This window comes from Otolemur garnettii, unplaced genomic scaffold (genome assembly GCF_000181295.1).
Source record: "Otolemur garnettii isolate 467f Iridium unplaced genomic scaffold, OtoGar3 scaffold00134, whole genome shotgun sequence".
Taxonomy (NCBI): domain Eukaryota; kingdom Metazoa; phylum Chordata; class Mammalia; order Primates; family Galagidae; genus Otolemur; species Otolemur garnettii.
This window is the reverse complement of record NW_003852529.1, coordinates 4305460-4322974: the sequence shown is the minus strand read 5'-3', so window position 1 is coordinate 4322974 and position 17515 is coordinate 4305460. Positions and strand designations below refer to the sequence as shown.

Genomic DNA, 17515 nt, shown 5'->3' with positions numbered 1-17515 from the left:
AGCCGTCATTGTTGTTTGGCGGGCCCGGGCTGGGGATTCGAACCCGCCACCTTAGGTGTACGTGGCTGGCGCCTTAGCCGGTTGAGCCACAGGCGCCGAGCCTTCCCTCTTACTTAATAAGGTTCAAATCAATTTGCAGTCATTGGATCTGGCTGTGACTGGATGTTGGGGCTGGGGGGCGGGGGGCGCTTCCCGGCGGGTGGAGCCCCATAGGGAGCTCGGCCTGTTCCTTGGGGCAGGCACCTGTAGGAGGTCGCATCTTTCTCTAGGGTCGCTTCAATGGTTCCTGGGAATGGGGCGACAGCCACCCAAAGCCTCTTTATCTGTAATGGCATTGAGAATTCTGTATTAGTTTCCTGTGGCTGCTGTACCACAGTACCCCAAACTGTGTGGCTGAAAAAACAAAAATGGGTTCTTTACAGTGCTGGAGACTATAAAGCGTTAGCAGGGACATGCTCTCTCCCCCTACAAAAGCTCAAGGGGAGGGGCCTTCCTGTCTCTCCCAGCTTCTGCTGGTTCTTTGGCTTGTGGCTTATGGATTTACTTTATGTGCATTTCTCTTATCTTCTGTTATTTATGTTTGTTTATTTGTTTTTAGATACAGGGTCTCTGTCACCCAGGCTGGAGCACAGTAGCTTAATCATAGCTCACTACATCCTTGAACTCTTGGGCTTAAGCTGTGCTCTTGCCTCAGCCTCCTGAGTAGTTGGGACTACAGGTGTCTGCCACCCACATGCAGCTGAATTCCTTTATTTTTTGTAGAGTTGGGTCTTTTGGTTGCCTAGGCTAGATTATCTATCTCCTTTTCCTTTTCCTACAAGGACTCTCAGTGGATTAGGGCCCACCATCATGACTTCATTTTAACGTGATTGTATCTTCAAAGACCATATTTCCATATTCTTTACAAATGTTGCATACACAGGCACCAGGGAGGACTTGAACATAACTTTTGGAAGCCACAGCCAGTGAGATGTATAGAAAGTCAGGGGTCATAAGGCAGGGAATCCTGGGTAAAACCCCAGAGGTCAAATTCTAACTTGGTAACTTTGGGCAGGTAGCCGTGTCTCCTGTTTCCCCACTTGTAAAATGATGTTTGTAGTATCCACTTCACAGGGGTTCAGGGAGGGTCAGAACAACACTAGGTGAAAGGTCAGCTTGATGCAGGTACACTTGTCTTGTCATCCACCACCTGTGTGTACAGAGGCCAGGCAGAAGGGAAGGTCACTAATTGCCCAAAGGCTTGGGGAGGCTCAGAGCTGGAGCCCAGCGCTTCCCTTCAATCCCTGCTCAGTGGCTCAGTCTGCATTGTGCCTCCCTGGGTGACATCTGGTCCCTCAGGGGCCTTGTGCTCAGGGTGAAAACCCTTCTCAAGTGAACCCCCTGCATCTGGGAGCAGCCCCTGTGTCTGTATACTTAGCCCAAGGCTGAGGAGACAGCTTGTGGCTGGACACTACCTGGAAGAAACAGACCTGACCTGGGACAGTAGAGTCCACCCGTTCCCATCTCCTGTTGTCCTGACCCCCCAGCCTGCCCCCTGGGACACTCAAGGGTTTGGACAAAGGCTGTAAATAATGCCAAAGTTCTCTCTACTTTCATTAGCTCTCTCCTGTCATTCGGGTCCCACTGGGCTGTCACCTCCCTTGCTTTCCTTCCATCAGGGCACCTCCTGCTCTGCCCCCATCAGAAGGGGTCCCTAGAGGAAGAGGTGCTCTCTAGCTAATGTCCCACAATGTGCAGGAGTGACCAGCAGCACAGCACATTCCAGGTGACACAAATAGCTTAGCATGGCTGGGGATTAGGGTTAGGAGTGGTGATGACTGCGGCGGGCTGCAACCGCCACAGGGCCTCCTTGGCAGGTGGGCACTCACACCCTCCCAAGCACCCTCCACCCAGACCTGGCACTTCCTCAGATCCTGAAGTAGATGGGTCTGGAATTCTCCAGCAGAAATGGCGGTAAAAACCCCATGTAGTCGGTCTCCTGTGGAGTAGCCCATTGAGACCTGCAAAATGTCTGATTATGAAAGTACATGCTGCTGTCCCTCACTCACCTGCACTGTGGCTGTGTTTTCTGTTCTCTGTCTTCGCTGGATATATTTTATTTTTGAGACAGAATCTCACTTGTCACCCTTGGTAGAGTGCCCTGGTGCCACAGCTCACAGCAACCTCAAACTCTTGGGCTCAAACAATTCTCTTGTCTCAGCCTCTGTAGCTGAGATTACAGGTGTCCTCCATGACACCCAACAATTTTTTAGAGATGGTGTTTTGGTCTGTCTCAGGCTGGTCTCGAACTTGTGAGCTCAGCAATCTACCTGCCTTAGCCTCCCAGAGTGCTAGGATTACAGGCATGAACCACTGTGCCTGGCCATGGATATATTTTAGTAAAGCACTAAATTGTATTAGATGTGTTTTTCTGTGACAGAGAGCAAAATGCCTCTACTTCCTGGGGGCTGGAAACAACAGAAACCCACTCTCCCAAGTCCTGGGGAGTCAGTGCAGTGGTGCCACATTCCCTGAGGCTTTCCAGAATTCTTTCTGCTCTCTTCCAGCCTCTGGGGTCTCTAAGTGTTCTGGGTGTGTGGCCACCTGGCCTCCTTCCCTATATGACAGGATCTCTGTATCTTTTCTTCCTGTGAAACACCAGTCTTATTGGATGTAGGGACCATCTCACTCTAGGATAACCTCATGTTCAGCTAACTACAACTGCAAGGACCCTATATTCAAACAGGGTCACATTCACGAGTCCCAGGTGGACATGCTTTTGAGGGGACACTATTCAATTGAGTATATCCTCTGTCCCAGAATGTGCCAACTGCCTGTCCTCTTGAGATGTGGCTCTGTGAGGCAGCCTCCCTGGGCACTTTACACCCAGTGCTATGAGCTGTGCTGGGGCCAAGGGTTGGGAGCAGGCCTCCCACTGCCCACCTCCCACCAGGGCCCCTCACCGGCCCTTACCCTGGTAGGCCCTGATGCAGTTCCCAGGGACCTGGAGAGAGACACCACCCTAATGGCACCCCTCTGGCTGCTCAGGGACAGTGTACACCCATCTTGACTCAGTTTTATAAGCTGGTTCTCAGTATTTTGGGCCCTTCTATCTGAAGGAGCCGCCCTGGACCAAGACCCCAAGGACCCCAAGGGTGCTTTCTGTTTCTCACCCAACAGGAAGAAAACTGCATCTTGCTGAGTTTTACCTCCTCCCTGAAGACACCTGCTCACCTCTGTCCCTGTCACCCCAGACAAAGGCCAAGGCTTTTGTGGTGCCAATGCCCATATCTGGTCTCTTAGTCATGCCACCGGCAGAATTCTTTCTGGCTAATCACTACCCTGACAGAGGCCAGAGTTCTCTGCAGCCAGGAGGGTCCCATCCTCCAGGAACTCAGCACCATCATCACACAGTCTGGCTGCCCAGGGTCCATCTTCTGCCCCTCATTGCACCAGTGAGCTCTGCCCAGCTGCCCTGCTGGCCACCAGGGAATTGGAACAGGGGTGGGCACTGGTTTAAAAGTCCCCAGATAATGCTGAAGTGCAACAGGGCTAAGAACAGCTGGGCTTAGAACTCTGGGCAGCCCCAGGCCTTTTGGCATTCTGCCAGTTTCGTCCCCAGGGGTCCTGCTGGCCTCTGGTCTGTACACATTTGTCAGCAGTTTTTCTGTCTCCTCTGCCTCCCACCACTTGGAGCTCAGGAGTCCCCTCCAGAGGCTGCCTCCCCTCCAAAACAGCTCCAGACAGATATAGTGTCTTTGTCCTTCTCATGACCAGCACCCATGAAAGGGTTGGCACTTGACGGCTGTACCATTAGCTGTACGATACTTACAACGGCACACCTTGTCCCCCTTCTACAGAGGAAACAGAGGACCCCCCCCAAGGCCCTGGCCAAGCCACTGCTGCCCACTGACTGTAAGATGCTGCTCCCCAAATGACCCCCAGCCAGAATGCTGGGCCTTAGAGATGCCATCTTCCTCAATAAGGGGGGCTCCGATGGGGGTGTAGCAGGTCTCCCAGCACATGGGTTTCAGTGAACATCCGCCGCTCCATGCAGAAAAGGCAGGCACAACTGGGAGTGGGTTCTCCAGTGTCTCCCTCAGGTGCCCCACACTCTCACAGGGTGCTCCCTGAGAGGCAGGGGCATGGGACCTTTCCATTTCTTTTTCATACTAGTAATTTCCTATATTATGTTCATTTAATTTTTTTTTTAAAAAGGACTAGACAAGTGCAGCAGTGAGAAGAGGGAAAAAGTATATTTGATTTTTAAATAATATGCATTTTTTTATAGCAAAAACACCAAAGATTGGTCGGAAGATGTAAATCTGGCTCTTAACGCTGAACGGAGCTTTTGTGTACACAAAAGAAACTCTGTACTGGCAAGTTAATATTATACAAGAAAAATTTCCACCCCATCTTGATCCAGAAAGATCTGCTGCAGCTTGAGGGCAAGAGAGTGCAGGGTAGGATGGTGCCTGGGAGGGGCTTGGCAGACTTCCCAGGGGTCTGGGGAGAGTTGCAAAAAGGAGAAAGGCTTAATTCTGGACGGCACCTGTGGCTCACTGAGGAGAGCGCCAGTCCCATATACCGAGGGTGGCAGTTCAAACCCTGCCCCAGCCAAACTGCAACAAAAAAATAGCCAGGCATTGTGGCAGGCGCCTGTAGTCCCAGCTACTCAGGAGGCTGAGGCAGAACAATCGCCTAAGCCCAGGATTTGGAGGTTGCTGTGAGCTGTGTGAGGCCACCGCACTCTACTGAGGGTGATAAAGTGAAACTCTGTCTCTACAAAAAGAAAAGCTTAATTCTGTCTCTCACACGAAGTAAGTCTGTAAAGAAAGGAGCCACCTCCAGTGGTGACAGACTCATATTTTCTCTGTTTTTGAGAGTAAACATAGATGCCTGGGTTTTAATTAATCATTCTTTTCACATTGTCCCCAACTTGGCCTCTAAGACCTCCTAAAGGCTTTTTATTTCAGAATAATTATAGATACCCAAGAAGTTGCAAAAGCAATGCTGAGGGCTGGGGGTGCAGTGGCTTACGCCTGTAATCCCAGCACTCTGGGAGGCCGCGGTGGGTGGATTGCCTGAGCTCAGGAGTTTGAGACCACCCTGAGGAAGAGTGAGACCACTGTCTCTAAAAACAGCTGAGCATCATGGTGGGTGCCTATAATCCCGCTACTTGGGAGGCTGAGGCAAGAGAATCGCTTGAGCCCAAGAGTTTGAGGTTGCTGTGAGCTATGAGGCCACAGCACTCTACCAAGTGAGACTGTCTCAAAAAAAAAAAAAAAGTGCTAAGAGGTACTGTGAGCCGTTCCTCTGGCGGGCACACCTTGTGTGAACACAGTGCACATCTTCAGTGTGGTTTGGCAGCTCATCACCCACAGTGAGGACACAGAAGCACGCCACAAAGACCCCTGCTGCCCCTGTGCAGTCATCCCAGCCCCGGCAGTGACTGCCTGTTCTGTATCCCTAGAAATTGGAATTCGAGAATGTTGTCTTTTTTTTTTTTTTCTTTTTTTGTAGAGACAGAGTCTCACCTTATCGCCGTCAATAGAGTGCTGTGGCATCACACAGCTCACAGCAACCTCCAACTCCTGGGCTTAGGTGATTCCCTTGCCTCAGCCTCCAAGTAGCTGGGACTACAGGCGCCTGCCACAACGCCCGGCTATTTTTTTGTTGCAGTTTGGCCGGGGCCAGGTTTGAACCCACCACCCTCAATATATGGGGCCAGCGCCCTACCCACTAAGCCACAGACGCCGCCCGAGAATGTCTTCATGTTATCATACAGCAAGTGGCCTCTGAGAGTGGCTTTTCTGCCAGCTGCTATGTGACATTGGCACATCTTGTGTCCTTTTGACATGACTCCCTTGGCTATTAGAAGCATCTTTGCTCTGCACAGAGGGTCCGGGCTCTATTACTTCTGCTTGGGAGGGGTGGCTTTTAGAGCTCCAAATCTGGGCAGCAGAGTACTCACTGTGACCAGGATTGCCTTGCTCCTGGCATCTTTCTAATCTACACAGCTAGTAAAGTGTTAGTTCATATGCCATTTTCCAATTTGTATTTAGGAGTATAGGGATTTTCCTTCACGTCTTTGATTTTTATACTTGTATTTTTTCTGTTACATTAAAAATTTGTCAGGCGCAGTGGCTCATACCTGATGTTCCACCAATTCAGGAGGCTGAGGTGGGAGGATCTCCGAGTCCAGGAGTTTGAGACCAGCCTGCTGAGTAACATAGTGAGACCCCATCTCTACAAAAATAATTAGGTGGGTGTGGTAGCAGGCACTTGTAATCCCAGCTACTTTGGAGGCTGAGGCAGGAGGATCAATTGAGCCCCTGGAATTCGAGGTTACAGTGAGTTGTAATACCAGGGTGACAGAGTGAGACCCGGTCTCTTAAAACAAAAAGAACTTTGGATGCTGACATCAGTGTTTTTATTTGCTTCATCTTAGAATAGAGTATCAAAGAAAAACAATGCCAATATTGCTACTAATGACAAAGCTATTAATTTTGACCGCTGCATGTTATTAATTTTGCTCTCTGCATGTTTTTGACCTTAGAAGATGCCCCACTAGAAATGTACAGCCATGTGGCCAATTCTCTGATCAGCTAAAGTCCTTTTCTCTGAGGTTGCCAATTTGATGTATGTTTTTGTGGCAGACAGTGCCTTCTGAAATAGCAGCATTTCCCATCCCTCATACTCTTCTGCAACCTGGTTATGCCAGGCCGTCATGGTGTTGGGTGTGAAGGCGGCACATGGCAGCCAGGGTGGTGTCTGTGCCCCTCACTTGGACCTGGGCGGAACTTTGTGGAAGTCAGGCCATGATTCCAAGGTCAGAGTCCAAAAAGACATAGAGCTTCTCTTTCTCCCAGGACCAAAACTTCTGGAGTGAAATGCAGCCACCCTGAAGGCACCAAGCTAGAAAGACCAGTTAGAGACCTGAGATGCCCATGCAGTCCCAGCCTGCGCCCCAGGTATAAACCTTCCCTGTCTGCCTGCGCCAAAAGAGAGGCCCCAAGAACTGACTGGCTGAACCTCATCAACCCAGAGCCATACGAGTTGATAAGATGATGGTCGGCAGTCTTAGCTGTGAATTTTTGGGGTTATTTGTTATGTAGCATGAGATAACTGAACAAGCTTGTTTCATTTGGCTTTGGAGACTTTTGTCTGCACTGGTTTAATTTTTTTTTTTTTTTTTTTTGGTGTGTAAAATACAGAGAAATTTGAAAAAACAGACATAGCAACACAGAACACAGGGGCTGTCTTCACTGGGTCGGTCAATGCTCCCTGCATGACTGACGGGGGTGCTCCTGAGGTGCTCCCACTAATGCACAGACAAGTTGGCTCCATCCTCCTGTAGGCCATGGGCTGGCAGCAAACAGTGCATATCTGTGACATCCCCGTAGGCACAGTGTGCCTCCAGGACAGCCTCCTGCAGGTGGGATTGCAGGGATGAGGGATCTGCACCCCTGCAGGCAAACAGGCCACACTCCCCACCCTAGGGCCACTGCCATCCTCGACGTGCCTTGGATACTGTGCCTGGCTTGGCCATTGCCAGCACCAATGACTGTCTTTTGTCATGATGGATCTGGTCTGGATCCTGTTCCCACCCTTATCAACTAGGGATGGTGAGGCTCATCCATGTCTAGTTGATGATTCCCAGTCCAGTAAGTACAGAGTGTGGACACAGTGGCAGAGGCGTTCCTTTAATGCTGTGCCCTGGGACAAACAACCCCTGCTGTGCTGAGATGCACCCCGACCCCCAACCTCAACCATCTGCCGTGCAGATCCTGGACCTGCCATCTCCAGTCTTGAGCAGATCATGGGCCACCTGTTGAGCCTCCGCTTTGCCAGCCCTCAAACGTGTCTGGCTCTGGGGAGCCTTGATGTGCTCACTCATCAGGACCCAGGCGGGCTGAGCAGCCTTTGTCTGGGGCTCAGTGGGTGCTGCCAGGCTGAGCCTGTCTTTTCCTACTCAAATACCTCCAAATGCGCCCAACACACCAGAGATTAGCTGATAGCCATCAGTGTAGAGGAGAAAGTCCTTGGCTGGCTGAAGCGGCTCAACTGACCCGACACCTAAGTCATGACCTGCTGACCAAGCGGCCTGTCTGGCCGCTGGGCCTCCTGCCAGGTGCTGATCGTGCAGGGTGAGGCAGAGAGGGTGGCACGGGTCTCACTGTCAAGAAGAATTTATTGTTAGTGTCTCAGAGCTGCTGAAGACATGAGCCTATGTGAACATAACTTAATTTAGGACACGAGGACAACTGCAAACATGCTCAGAGCACTGGGATGTCATCACTGAGGCAGAGAAGAGCCGCTGGTCCACAATGGCTTCTTTTAGAGTCCGTCCCATGCGCCCTCATGGGCAGCTTCCATTCTGTACCATCTGCAGGTACTCCCTGTACAGCTTTTCCTGAGCTTCGAGGAGCTTCTTCAGCTTCTTGGCTTGCCCTTTGCTCAGTTCTTTGCCTTCTGTGTCGTGTGTGGGAAAACCCTGAAATGCCAGAGCACAAAGGCTGTCAGTTTCCCCTATACCACTAAGTGACACAGCCCTGCCTCGCCTCCACCTCCTCGGTATCCAAGTGCTCATCTCCCCCAAAGTAGCCACGTCTGACTCAGGGATAATTAGCCACATCCTCTTGCTTGGGCATTTAGTCACCACACCACTCTGGGTGCAGTGGCTCTCACGGCTGAGACAGGAGTGGAGTGGCCAGAATCTAGGGAGGCCCTGGGGCGAAGATTGCTTCCACCAGGGCTCAGGGCAGTTCAGTTCTGATGTGGCTCAAAGGTTTGCAGCAAGTACCTCTACAGAACCAGCAGGGAGAGGCCTCAGGGTCTGGGGGCTGGGGCCATGGATGACATGATGAAGAGCCCAGGAGCTGAATCATCTCTAGGCCATAGTGCCTCCGCTGGCTTGTAGGGGCCTGTGTGAGCTGCAGACCCATTCTAAGCTATTCCAAACTAAGCCTGGGCTAGGACACCCAGTGCTGGGGCCAGAGGTTGCCCACACCATGGTGGAAGCAGCCTGCCCTGCTGGACAGCCTGTTGGGAGCTGGACGCTCTTGGCACTTGGCACTTGGCACAGGAGGCCTAGACCTAGAGCAGGTGCTGGTGATTAGTCTACCTTAAAATTTTACTCCAGACAGAAAATCCACTTGCCCAGGTTAGAAATTCCCATCACCCCAATTTAATGTAGTCTAATAAAGTTCTGAGAAGGAAAACAATTCTTACATTTTCATCAAACTTGGAATATTTGTCACTTTCTGACAAGAACATCTCACTGGGGGGAACCTTCATCTTGGCCAGCTTTGCCACCTGTAACACATGACACATGACACATCATGGCCACCAAGTGGCACATGGCTTCTTCACACCTGACACCATGACATCCACTCCCACATCCAGTACTGAACTTGTTCCCAAGCTCTCAGATTCAGAGAACGATAAAAGATGGCAAAGGAGACGCCAGGCCAGTGGGAACTTAAAGAAAGGACAATTTAAAGATGAACTAGATTTTTATCTACAGGAGTAGAGGGAAAGTTGTTAAAACAATCACAGCAGTGGTAATTTCATAAAAACTGGCTGAGACATGACCAAAGGCACAGCCTTCCCATTGCAGGCCTGCCCTGGGCACGACGTGCAAAGAGCCTAAGCAGGCCTCGCTGGTGGTGGCAGAGAGGCACAGGGCACAGGGCCGGTGCGCTTGTGCCCAGGGCAGCCCCATTCAAAGCAGACAGATGAGCTTTACTTCTTGCTCTTGCTTTCTTCGGGCCGCTTCCTCTTTCTTCTTCCTCTTCTCCTCTTCAACCTAGGGGAGGAGCACAGAGCCTGATGACAGGCTGACCAGGCCCTGCAAAACAAGCCCCTCCTGGGGGCTGAACTCTGAGCCAGCCCATCTCATGGGGGGAAGACCCACCCATGTGCTGGGTGCTGTGAGCTCAGGTAGCACAGAGACCCCCGTCCATTCCCTCTGGGGGCCCTCAGTGGGTGCCCTGTGGGTGCCTGGCTCTGCTCTAGACACAAAGGTGTGCAGTGAATGGGCAAAACCAATGTTAAGAGGCCCAGGCACAGGGTGGTGCCTGTAGCTCAGTGAGTAGGGCGCCAACCTCATATACCGAGGGTGGCGGGTTCAAACCTGGCCCCGTCCAAACTGCAACCAAAAAATAGCCAGGCGCTGTGGCGGGCACCTGTAGTCCCAGCTACTCAGGAGGCTGAGGCAAGAGAATCGCTTAAGCCCAGGAGTTGGAGGTTGCTGTGAGCTGTGTGATGCCACAGCACTCTACCAAGGGTGATAAAGTGAGACTCTGCCTCTACCAAAAAAAAAAAAAAAAAGAGGCCCAGGCACAACTAATAGAAGAAACAGACCAGGATAGCGAGCCTAGCCCAAGGAGGGGCTCCACTGAGTGGTGACCAGGTGGCACCATGAGGGCCAACTCAGAGCAGGCAAGGAGCATGGCCCCATAGTAGCATGGGGAGAGGGGAGCAGAGGCCAGCAGGTGTCAGGGCATGGCAGCCAGCCGTGGGGGTCGGATAAGGAGATAGGAGCCCTACCCAGCAGGGGATGGGCGCTGGTGAGGGAGGCCTGAGGCTACCTCGGGAGCTTCTGGCTTGGACACTGCATGAACAGTGTTCCTCTGCTGCCAGGAAGGAGGGACAGGTTTGCTGAGTTTGAAGTCATGTGTCCCCTTACACACCTCGGCTCTTAGTCAAGTGGAACTATCAGGCAGGCAGCTGGGTACAGGAGCCTGTGCACAAGCAAGTTTGGCGACACAGAATACGTGATAGGAGGTGGAGAGGCTGTTAGATTGGGAAGGGACAGGCTAGTGGTCCCCATGCAAAGCGGGAGGCGGGGGGGAAGGACACAGGAAGGCTCATAGGTCTTGAAGCCCCTGGACTGGGCTAGGCTGATAGGGCCAAGAGCTCCTGAGGTTCAGGCAGGGAGGACAGAGCTGGCCAGGGTAAGAGGCTGAGACTAGAGAGGCAGGGGCACCCCAGGCTTCTGCTTTTCCCCTATAGATCAGGATGGGAGGTGCTTATGAACTGGTGGGAATGCTCCAGGAGAGGGGACAGCATGAGTGTGGGCACAACCCCTGCCCCCACAACAGTACTGCGGTCCTGGGTGCCTCCTAGCAGGGGCTTGGTTGTGACAAGAGTCCCTTGGTTGGGAAACACGGACTATGACAAACCACAGAGAGCTCTTCCTGATGACTGCCAGCTGCTGAGTGCATGACGGGGAGTGTAGCAAAGGGGGAGCCAGCCCCAGAATAGGCCATGCCCAGGCCAAGATAGGCCCAAGGCCAGATGAGCAAATGTGAGGGGATGAGAGAGGGAAGGTGAAACTTCGGACCCAGCAGTAGGCCCAGCTCCTTTGTGCCTGCCAACCACTATGATCTGCTGACCATACCCCACTGGCACTAGAGCTTTCCCTGGGGTGCCGCCTGCTAATCCTCTGGGATGCTGCAAACACACACTGCTCTCACTGGCAGTGGCACTCGGGCCGCACTGTGGGGTCAGGCCAGGGCCAGGCACCAACTCCTGCCCCTGGCCCTGCACATCCCAACCAGGCTGACTCAGCTTCCCGAGTTCCTCTCAGAGGCCCTCTGCACAGTGGTTTCCTCCCTGTGGTCTCCTGGGTCCCCTCATGCCTGGAGGCAGATAGTTCCCATGCTACATGGTCAAGAGTCCAGGGCGCCCCATGCCCTGCATCCAGTGTCTCTGGTACTGTATGTTTTAGCTCCTGTCTTCTCTCCCATTACCTGCCGAGTTCCTCAGTGCAGGGCTGATCCCTGATCCTGAGAACATGTGTTGGGGCACAGAGGGAGTGCCAAGTGGAGCAGGGGAGACAGCTTCTCTACTGCCTGCTGTTTATTCTCTAGCCCCAAACTTGCTCGTGCCCAGGCTCCCCTCCCAGCTGCCTGCCAATAGCTCTGCTTGGCTAGTTAGCCTCTGAGAGGTGTGTAAGGGGACTGGATGTGAAGGAGGTGGGGAGACAGATGCAGGGTAAGGTGGGACCTCAGCTTCAGTGTACTGAAAATGACTAATATTTACTCTCATTAATTTTTTTTTTTTTTTTTTTGAGACAGAGCCTCAAGCTGTCACCCTGGGTAGAGTGCTGTGGCTTCACTGCTCACAGCAACCTCCAACTCCTGGGCTCAAGTGATTCTCCTGCCTCTGCCTCCCAAGTAGCTGGGACCACAGGCACCTGTCACAACGCCTGGCTATTTTTTGGTTGCGGCCGTCATTATTGTTTGGCGGGCCTGGGCTGGATTTGAACCCACCAGGTCAGGTATATGTGGCTGGCGCCTTAGCCACTTGAGCCACAAGCACTGAGCCAACTCTCATTAATTTTTAAAAATGAAGTCCTTCTTTAGAAGATACATTTTTCTTTTCTAGTTACCAAATTGTCAAGTAGTTACCTATGTAGTTAAGTTTTTCTTTCTGACATTTATAAATACTGGGACTTTTTTTCTTTCATAAAACCAGTTATTTTTTTCTTTTTCTTTTTTGAGACAGAGCCTCAAGCTGTCACCCTGGATAGAGTACTGTTGTATCACAGCTCACAGCAACCTCCAACTCCTGGGCTTAAGTGATCCTCTTGCCTCCACCTCCCAAGTAGCTGGGACTACAGGCTCCTACCACAACGCCTGGCTATTTTTTGGTTGTAGTTGTCACTGTTGTTTGGCGGGCCCTGGGTTGAATTCGACTCTGCCAGCTCTGGTGTATGTGGCTGGTGCCTTAGCTGCTTGAGCTACAAGCACCAAGGCCTAATTTTGTTGTTTAGAGATAAGGTCTCACTGTCACTGAGGCTGGAGTCCAGTGGCTTGATGATAGCTCACTGTAACCGCCAACTCCTGGACTCAGGTGATCCTCCTACCTCAGCTTCCTGAGTAGCTGGGACTACAGGCACCCACCACCAAGCCCAGCTGATTTTTAAAGAATCTTTTTAGAGATGAGGTCTTACTGTGTTGCTTAGGCTGGTATCTAACTCATGGCCTCCCAAAGTGCTGAGATTTATTAAAATCCTGACCACTTGATCATTACTGTGATTTTAATAAAAAATAACCATGAATTTTTCCTTTTTTTTGGAGACAGAATCTCATTTTGTCACCTTTGGTAGGGTGCCGTGGCGTCCTCCAACAACCTCAAACTCTTCGGGTCAAGTGATTCTCTTGCCTCAGCCTCCCAAGCACCCACCACAACACCTGGCTATTTTTAGAGACGAGGTCTCACTCTGGCTCAGGCTGGTCTTGAACCTGTGAGCTCAGGCAGTCCACCTGCCCTCCTCCTCCCTCACTAGGGATTATAGGCATGTTTAGGGATGATAGGCATAGCCCTAAACATCAATTATTTAAAAGTAAACTATATAAAAATACCCCAATGTTTATATTTTCAACAAATGTTAAATTTTACTAACCCTTTTCTTCTCTTCTCTCTCTTTTAGCAAGGTGTCTCTGTCTACCAATTTGACCACCGTTGATAGTCCTGAAAAACAAGCAGTCCATGAGAAGCAGCTGGGCAATGGGGCCTCCCCATTACCAGGCCAGCCCTGCCCTGCCCAGACCACACTGCACCTCCCCGTCAGGCTGAGGGCCCAGCAGAGAGAGCCGCAGCAGAGAGTAAGCCTCCCTTACTGCTCAGATAGGCAAAGTTAATTCCACTGGATCAAACCAGTAGACATTAAAAACAAAAACCAAAATCTTCTCAAAATCAGTGAAGTCCTACTCAGAAAAGGACTTTGCAGACTGTGAGGTGGGAAGGTCCTACCAGCTGGGAGCTAGAAAAACAGGACAAGTCCCCTGGGGACTGAAATCACTCAAAGTGGGAAAATGGGAGAGTAGCAGGCAGGGGCAGGGAGGGACGGGTCTGGGCACAAACACACATGCAAGTGCTAGAAGAGCTAGCACCTAGTGCTTGCTAGCATCACAGGGCCACTCCAGTTGACAATAATTTTGTCATATTTCAAAATAACTGCAAGAGTGGAATTGGGCACAAAGAAATAATCAATGTTTGATTATTTGTCCTTATTTGATCTTTATACATTGCATGTATCAAAATGTCACAGGTATCTCGTAAATATGTATAACAATTAGGTACTCATAAAAATTAATAAAAATTACTAATTGTCTGACTGGCAAAAAAACTCCACAAAGCCAGAGGACGAGCGTGAAACTTGCTGATAATCTGCAGGACTCAGCTCACCTCCCTCATGGACAGAGCAGGAGAAAAGGCCACCAGCAGCCTCTAACCCCTCAGCAGGTGCTGGCAAGGCCCTTTCCCACCAGTTGGCAAGCGTGGGGCACGCTTAGGAGAGAGCCGCATGGCACCTCTGTGGAGTTCCTCATCCGCACACAGGCACACAAGCCCTTAGCTCAGCTCCAGAACTCTGTGCCCAGGGCTTCCCCACCCCATGTTGGGGAACTGCTTGTGACTTCAGGACAGACAGCGAGGGGCTCACGCACCTTCATGGTCTTCAAACCGCACCCCAAGCTCGGGCAGGACGTCATCCCGCAGGGCATCACTGAGCTTCAGGACCTCAGGGACTGTTGGCAAAGAAAGGTGGTTCTGTTAGACACATACCATGTGTACCCTCCCAGCAGTGGGGAGGGTGGGCACCCATGCCTGACTCACTGCAGAGGCAAACAGGAGCCAAGACCCCACTGCTGTGCTAGCAAGCCCCAGGTGCTGCTTCTGGAGCATGGTGCAACCCCAGGCCCAGAAGCCGCTCCCTGAGGCCTCAGAACCCAACCTGAGGCTTCACCCCAGAGATGGGCAGCAGCCCTCACACTGCCTCTCAACACGGGCTGTCTGAGGGGGAAGGTCAGGGCCACCCAGAGCCAGGGTCTGAGCTTGTTTCCTGGAAACATGTTTTTACTGCATAGCAGTGAGGCTCAGAGGCTGCCCCAAGTACCCTAGTCACTCTGGGCAGAGTCCAGGAACTCTTAAACCTCCACTGCCCTGGCATGGCGATCCAAATCATGCTACCCAAGGCCCGGGGCCCATAGCCACACCTGCTCTGGGCCTGTTCTTTGCTGTCTCCCTATGTCCTGGGAGGGCTCCTCTCTGATCACACTGTAGCCTATCCCCTCCCCCACCCCCGCTCCCAGGGAGAGGATCATAGCAGCTTCCACCCCATGTCCCTGATGTTAAGAGCTCTCAGGGGCTCAGTGTGGGGGAAAGCCAGCACCTCCAGGCCAGAGGTGCTCAGCCAGAACTCAGCGGAGTGAAGTGTGTCTCGGAACAGAAGCCACATCTCGAGGGTGGGGTGACCTCCACAGCTGCTGCCACATTCTCTCATTTCATACACCAGTCTAGCCCAACTTTCAGGCCACAGCACAGAGAAGGGCAGAGCCCTGGAGACAGGACCCACATACCACTTCAGCAAGCCTCTGCTCTGCCACTGGCATGACATCAGCACTGGCTGGCCCCAGCCCCCGAGGGAGGTGGCCACCCCAGACTGGCTGGCAGGAGTAGAAGGTTCAGGAGAGTCCAAGGAGGAAGGACTTGTTGGTTTTACAGTGATACTTCCAATAAAGACACATCTTATCAGACAGACTGGGTGGTGTCCTTCAAGAGTGGCGTGGACATTGTGTGGACATTGTCCACCTGGGTCACTTTTTCTCTCAGCACCAGAGGCAAAAACAACAGCTGCTGGCTGGCCTCCTGGCTGGCCCAGGAGCCCACAGGGGCCTGACTTCTGCCCACACATGGTCCTGGAACAGGCCAGGAACTCTCAGCCAGGACCACCCACCCCAGCTGCACTGGGAGTGCAGAGCTTAAAGCTGCCCACGCTTCCTAGAAGTACAGGTTTTGGGGGACATCACCTTTTAGGGCTAAAGTAGAGGTGGGGTCTGGCCAGCAGGGTAGGGAATACTTTGTGTCCCTGTGCACACTGAGCGCCCACACAGGGAACACAATGTGGGAAAACTGGATGCCAACCCACCTCAGAAAGACTTAAGAGGATCAAGTTATGAAACAACATCCTAAGTTAGATTGACAGGACAGAAACTTTCTATTCTCCAAGTTGTAACTCTTCACTCTGAAACTTGACCTTGGTTTTGCTGGACTCACCACATCCCTGAGCTTCATTCTAGGCCTGAAGGGCTTGCTGACCCACGTGTGTCCCATAGGGACCCTATCCCTGCTGCACAGCACAACAGCTCCCCTTACCCCTGCCCCCACCCTGTCCTCCTGCCTGCCCGACTCTGACCACGCACATGCTGCAGTTACCTTTCTGTCCTTCTTCCATGTGTTCCTATGACAGAGACTGCCACACAGCCACTGTGGGCACCATGCAAGTTCATTCACTGTTACATGTAAGAATGGCAACGCCCACATTCGGGAGCTCCCAAGACCCCACCCACAGGCATGTGCCACGCAATTCCTCTGTTCCAGCCTCCCCATCACAGCCCTGATGCAATAATGCCCTTTATAGGTACCCCTTGGGTGTTATTCCCGGGAGTGCACCCTCCTGAGCCACCCAGGAGGGGCTGACTCTGGGGCATGAGCCAAGGTAACTGTTGGTCCTTCACCCTTTGAAAATCCCTTGAATGGCGTGCCGATGAGGAAGAGCACACTCACACCTGCAGCCACATCACAGGTGTCCCAGGAGGCCGTGAGGTCAGTGCTCCAGCTCAGCCCTACAGGTAACACGACCATTACAGCAGGAGCCTCAAGGCCTCCCCATCTACCTCCATGGGGGACAGGGACACATGCTCTCCCCTTAGGCCCCTCGCTGTCCTCTGGATCTGGATGCAACTCACTGCCTCCTTGTCATACTGAGACCTGCTCCTGTCCATCTAGCTTACAACTTCCTCTGAATGTCTCAGCCTGACTTTCTCTGCCCTCTTGCAAGTCATACATATCTGATAAAGAGGTTAGTTTGTCACCCAGACTAGAGTGCTATGGCATCATAGCTCACAGCAACCTCAAACTCCTGGGCTCGAGATCCTCTCACCTCAGCCCCCTAAGTAGCTGGGACTATAGGTATCTGCCACAGTACCCAGCTAGTTTTTTTATTTTTAGTAGAGACGAGGTCTTATTCTTAGTCAGGCTGGTCTATAACTCCTGAGCTAATGGGTTCCACCCACCTCAGCCTCCCAGAGTGCTAGGATTACAGGTGTGAGACACAGTTCCCAGCCAGTTTCAATTTTTGGTGGGTGGTGGGGTGGTGGTGCAGGGTCTCACTGCATTGCCTGGGCTGGAGTACAGTGGTATCATCATAGCTCACTGCAACTCCTGGGCTCAAGTGATTTTCCTGACTCAGCCTCCCAAGTAGCTGAGACTACAGGCATGCGCCACCACTCTTGGCTAATTTAAAAAAAAATTTTCATATAGATTGGGGCCTCATCATGTTGCTCAGGCCAGTCTCAAAGAACTAGCCTCAAGCAATCTTCCCACTTTGGCCTCCTAAAGTGACTGAGATTACAGGTATGAGCCACCACACGGAGCCTAGTATCCAGAGTATATAAAGAACTGATTTAGGCTCGGCGCCTATAGCTCAACCGGCTAAGGCGCCAGCCACGTACACCTAAGG

At 52.0% G+C, this 17515-nt stretch overlaps 1 protein-coding gene across 2 annotated transcripts in view; it reads right to left on the bottom strand.

Annotated features, from left to right (window-relative positions):
- Window positions 1–8150: 8150 nt before the first annotated feature.
- Window positions 8151–17515, bottom strand: part of CARS (cysteinyl-tRNA synthetase) — a 58625-nt gene continuing 49260 nt past the window's right edge. For both annotated transcript variants that reach the window (XM_003798364.3, XM_023518316.1), the window contains 5 exons: window positions 14442–14522; window positions 13397–13464; window positions 9731–9790; window positions 9214–9297; window positions 8151–8476 (listed from right to left, as the gene is read on the bottom strand). In XM_003798364.3, the coding sequence (XP_003798412.1) occupies window positions 8342–8476; window positions 9214–9297; window positions 9731–9790; window positions 13397–13464; window positions 14442–14522 (428 nt within the window). In that variant the 3' untranslated portion in view covers window positions 8151–8341. The remainder of the gene's footprint in view (window positions 8477–9213; window positions 9298–9730; window positions 9791–13396; window positions 13465–14441; window positions 14523–17515) is intronic.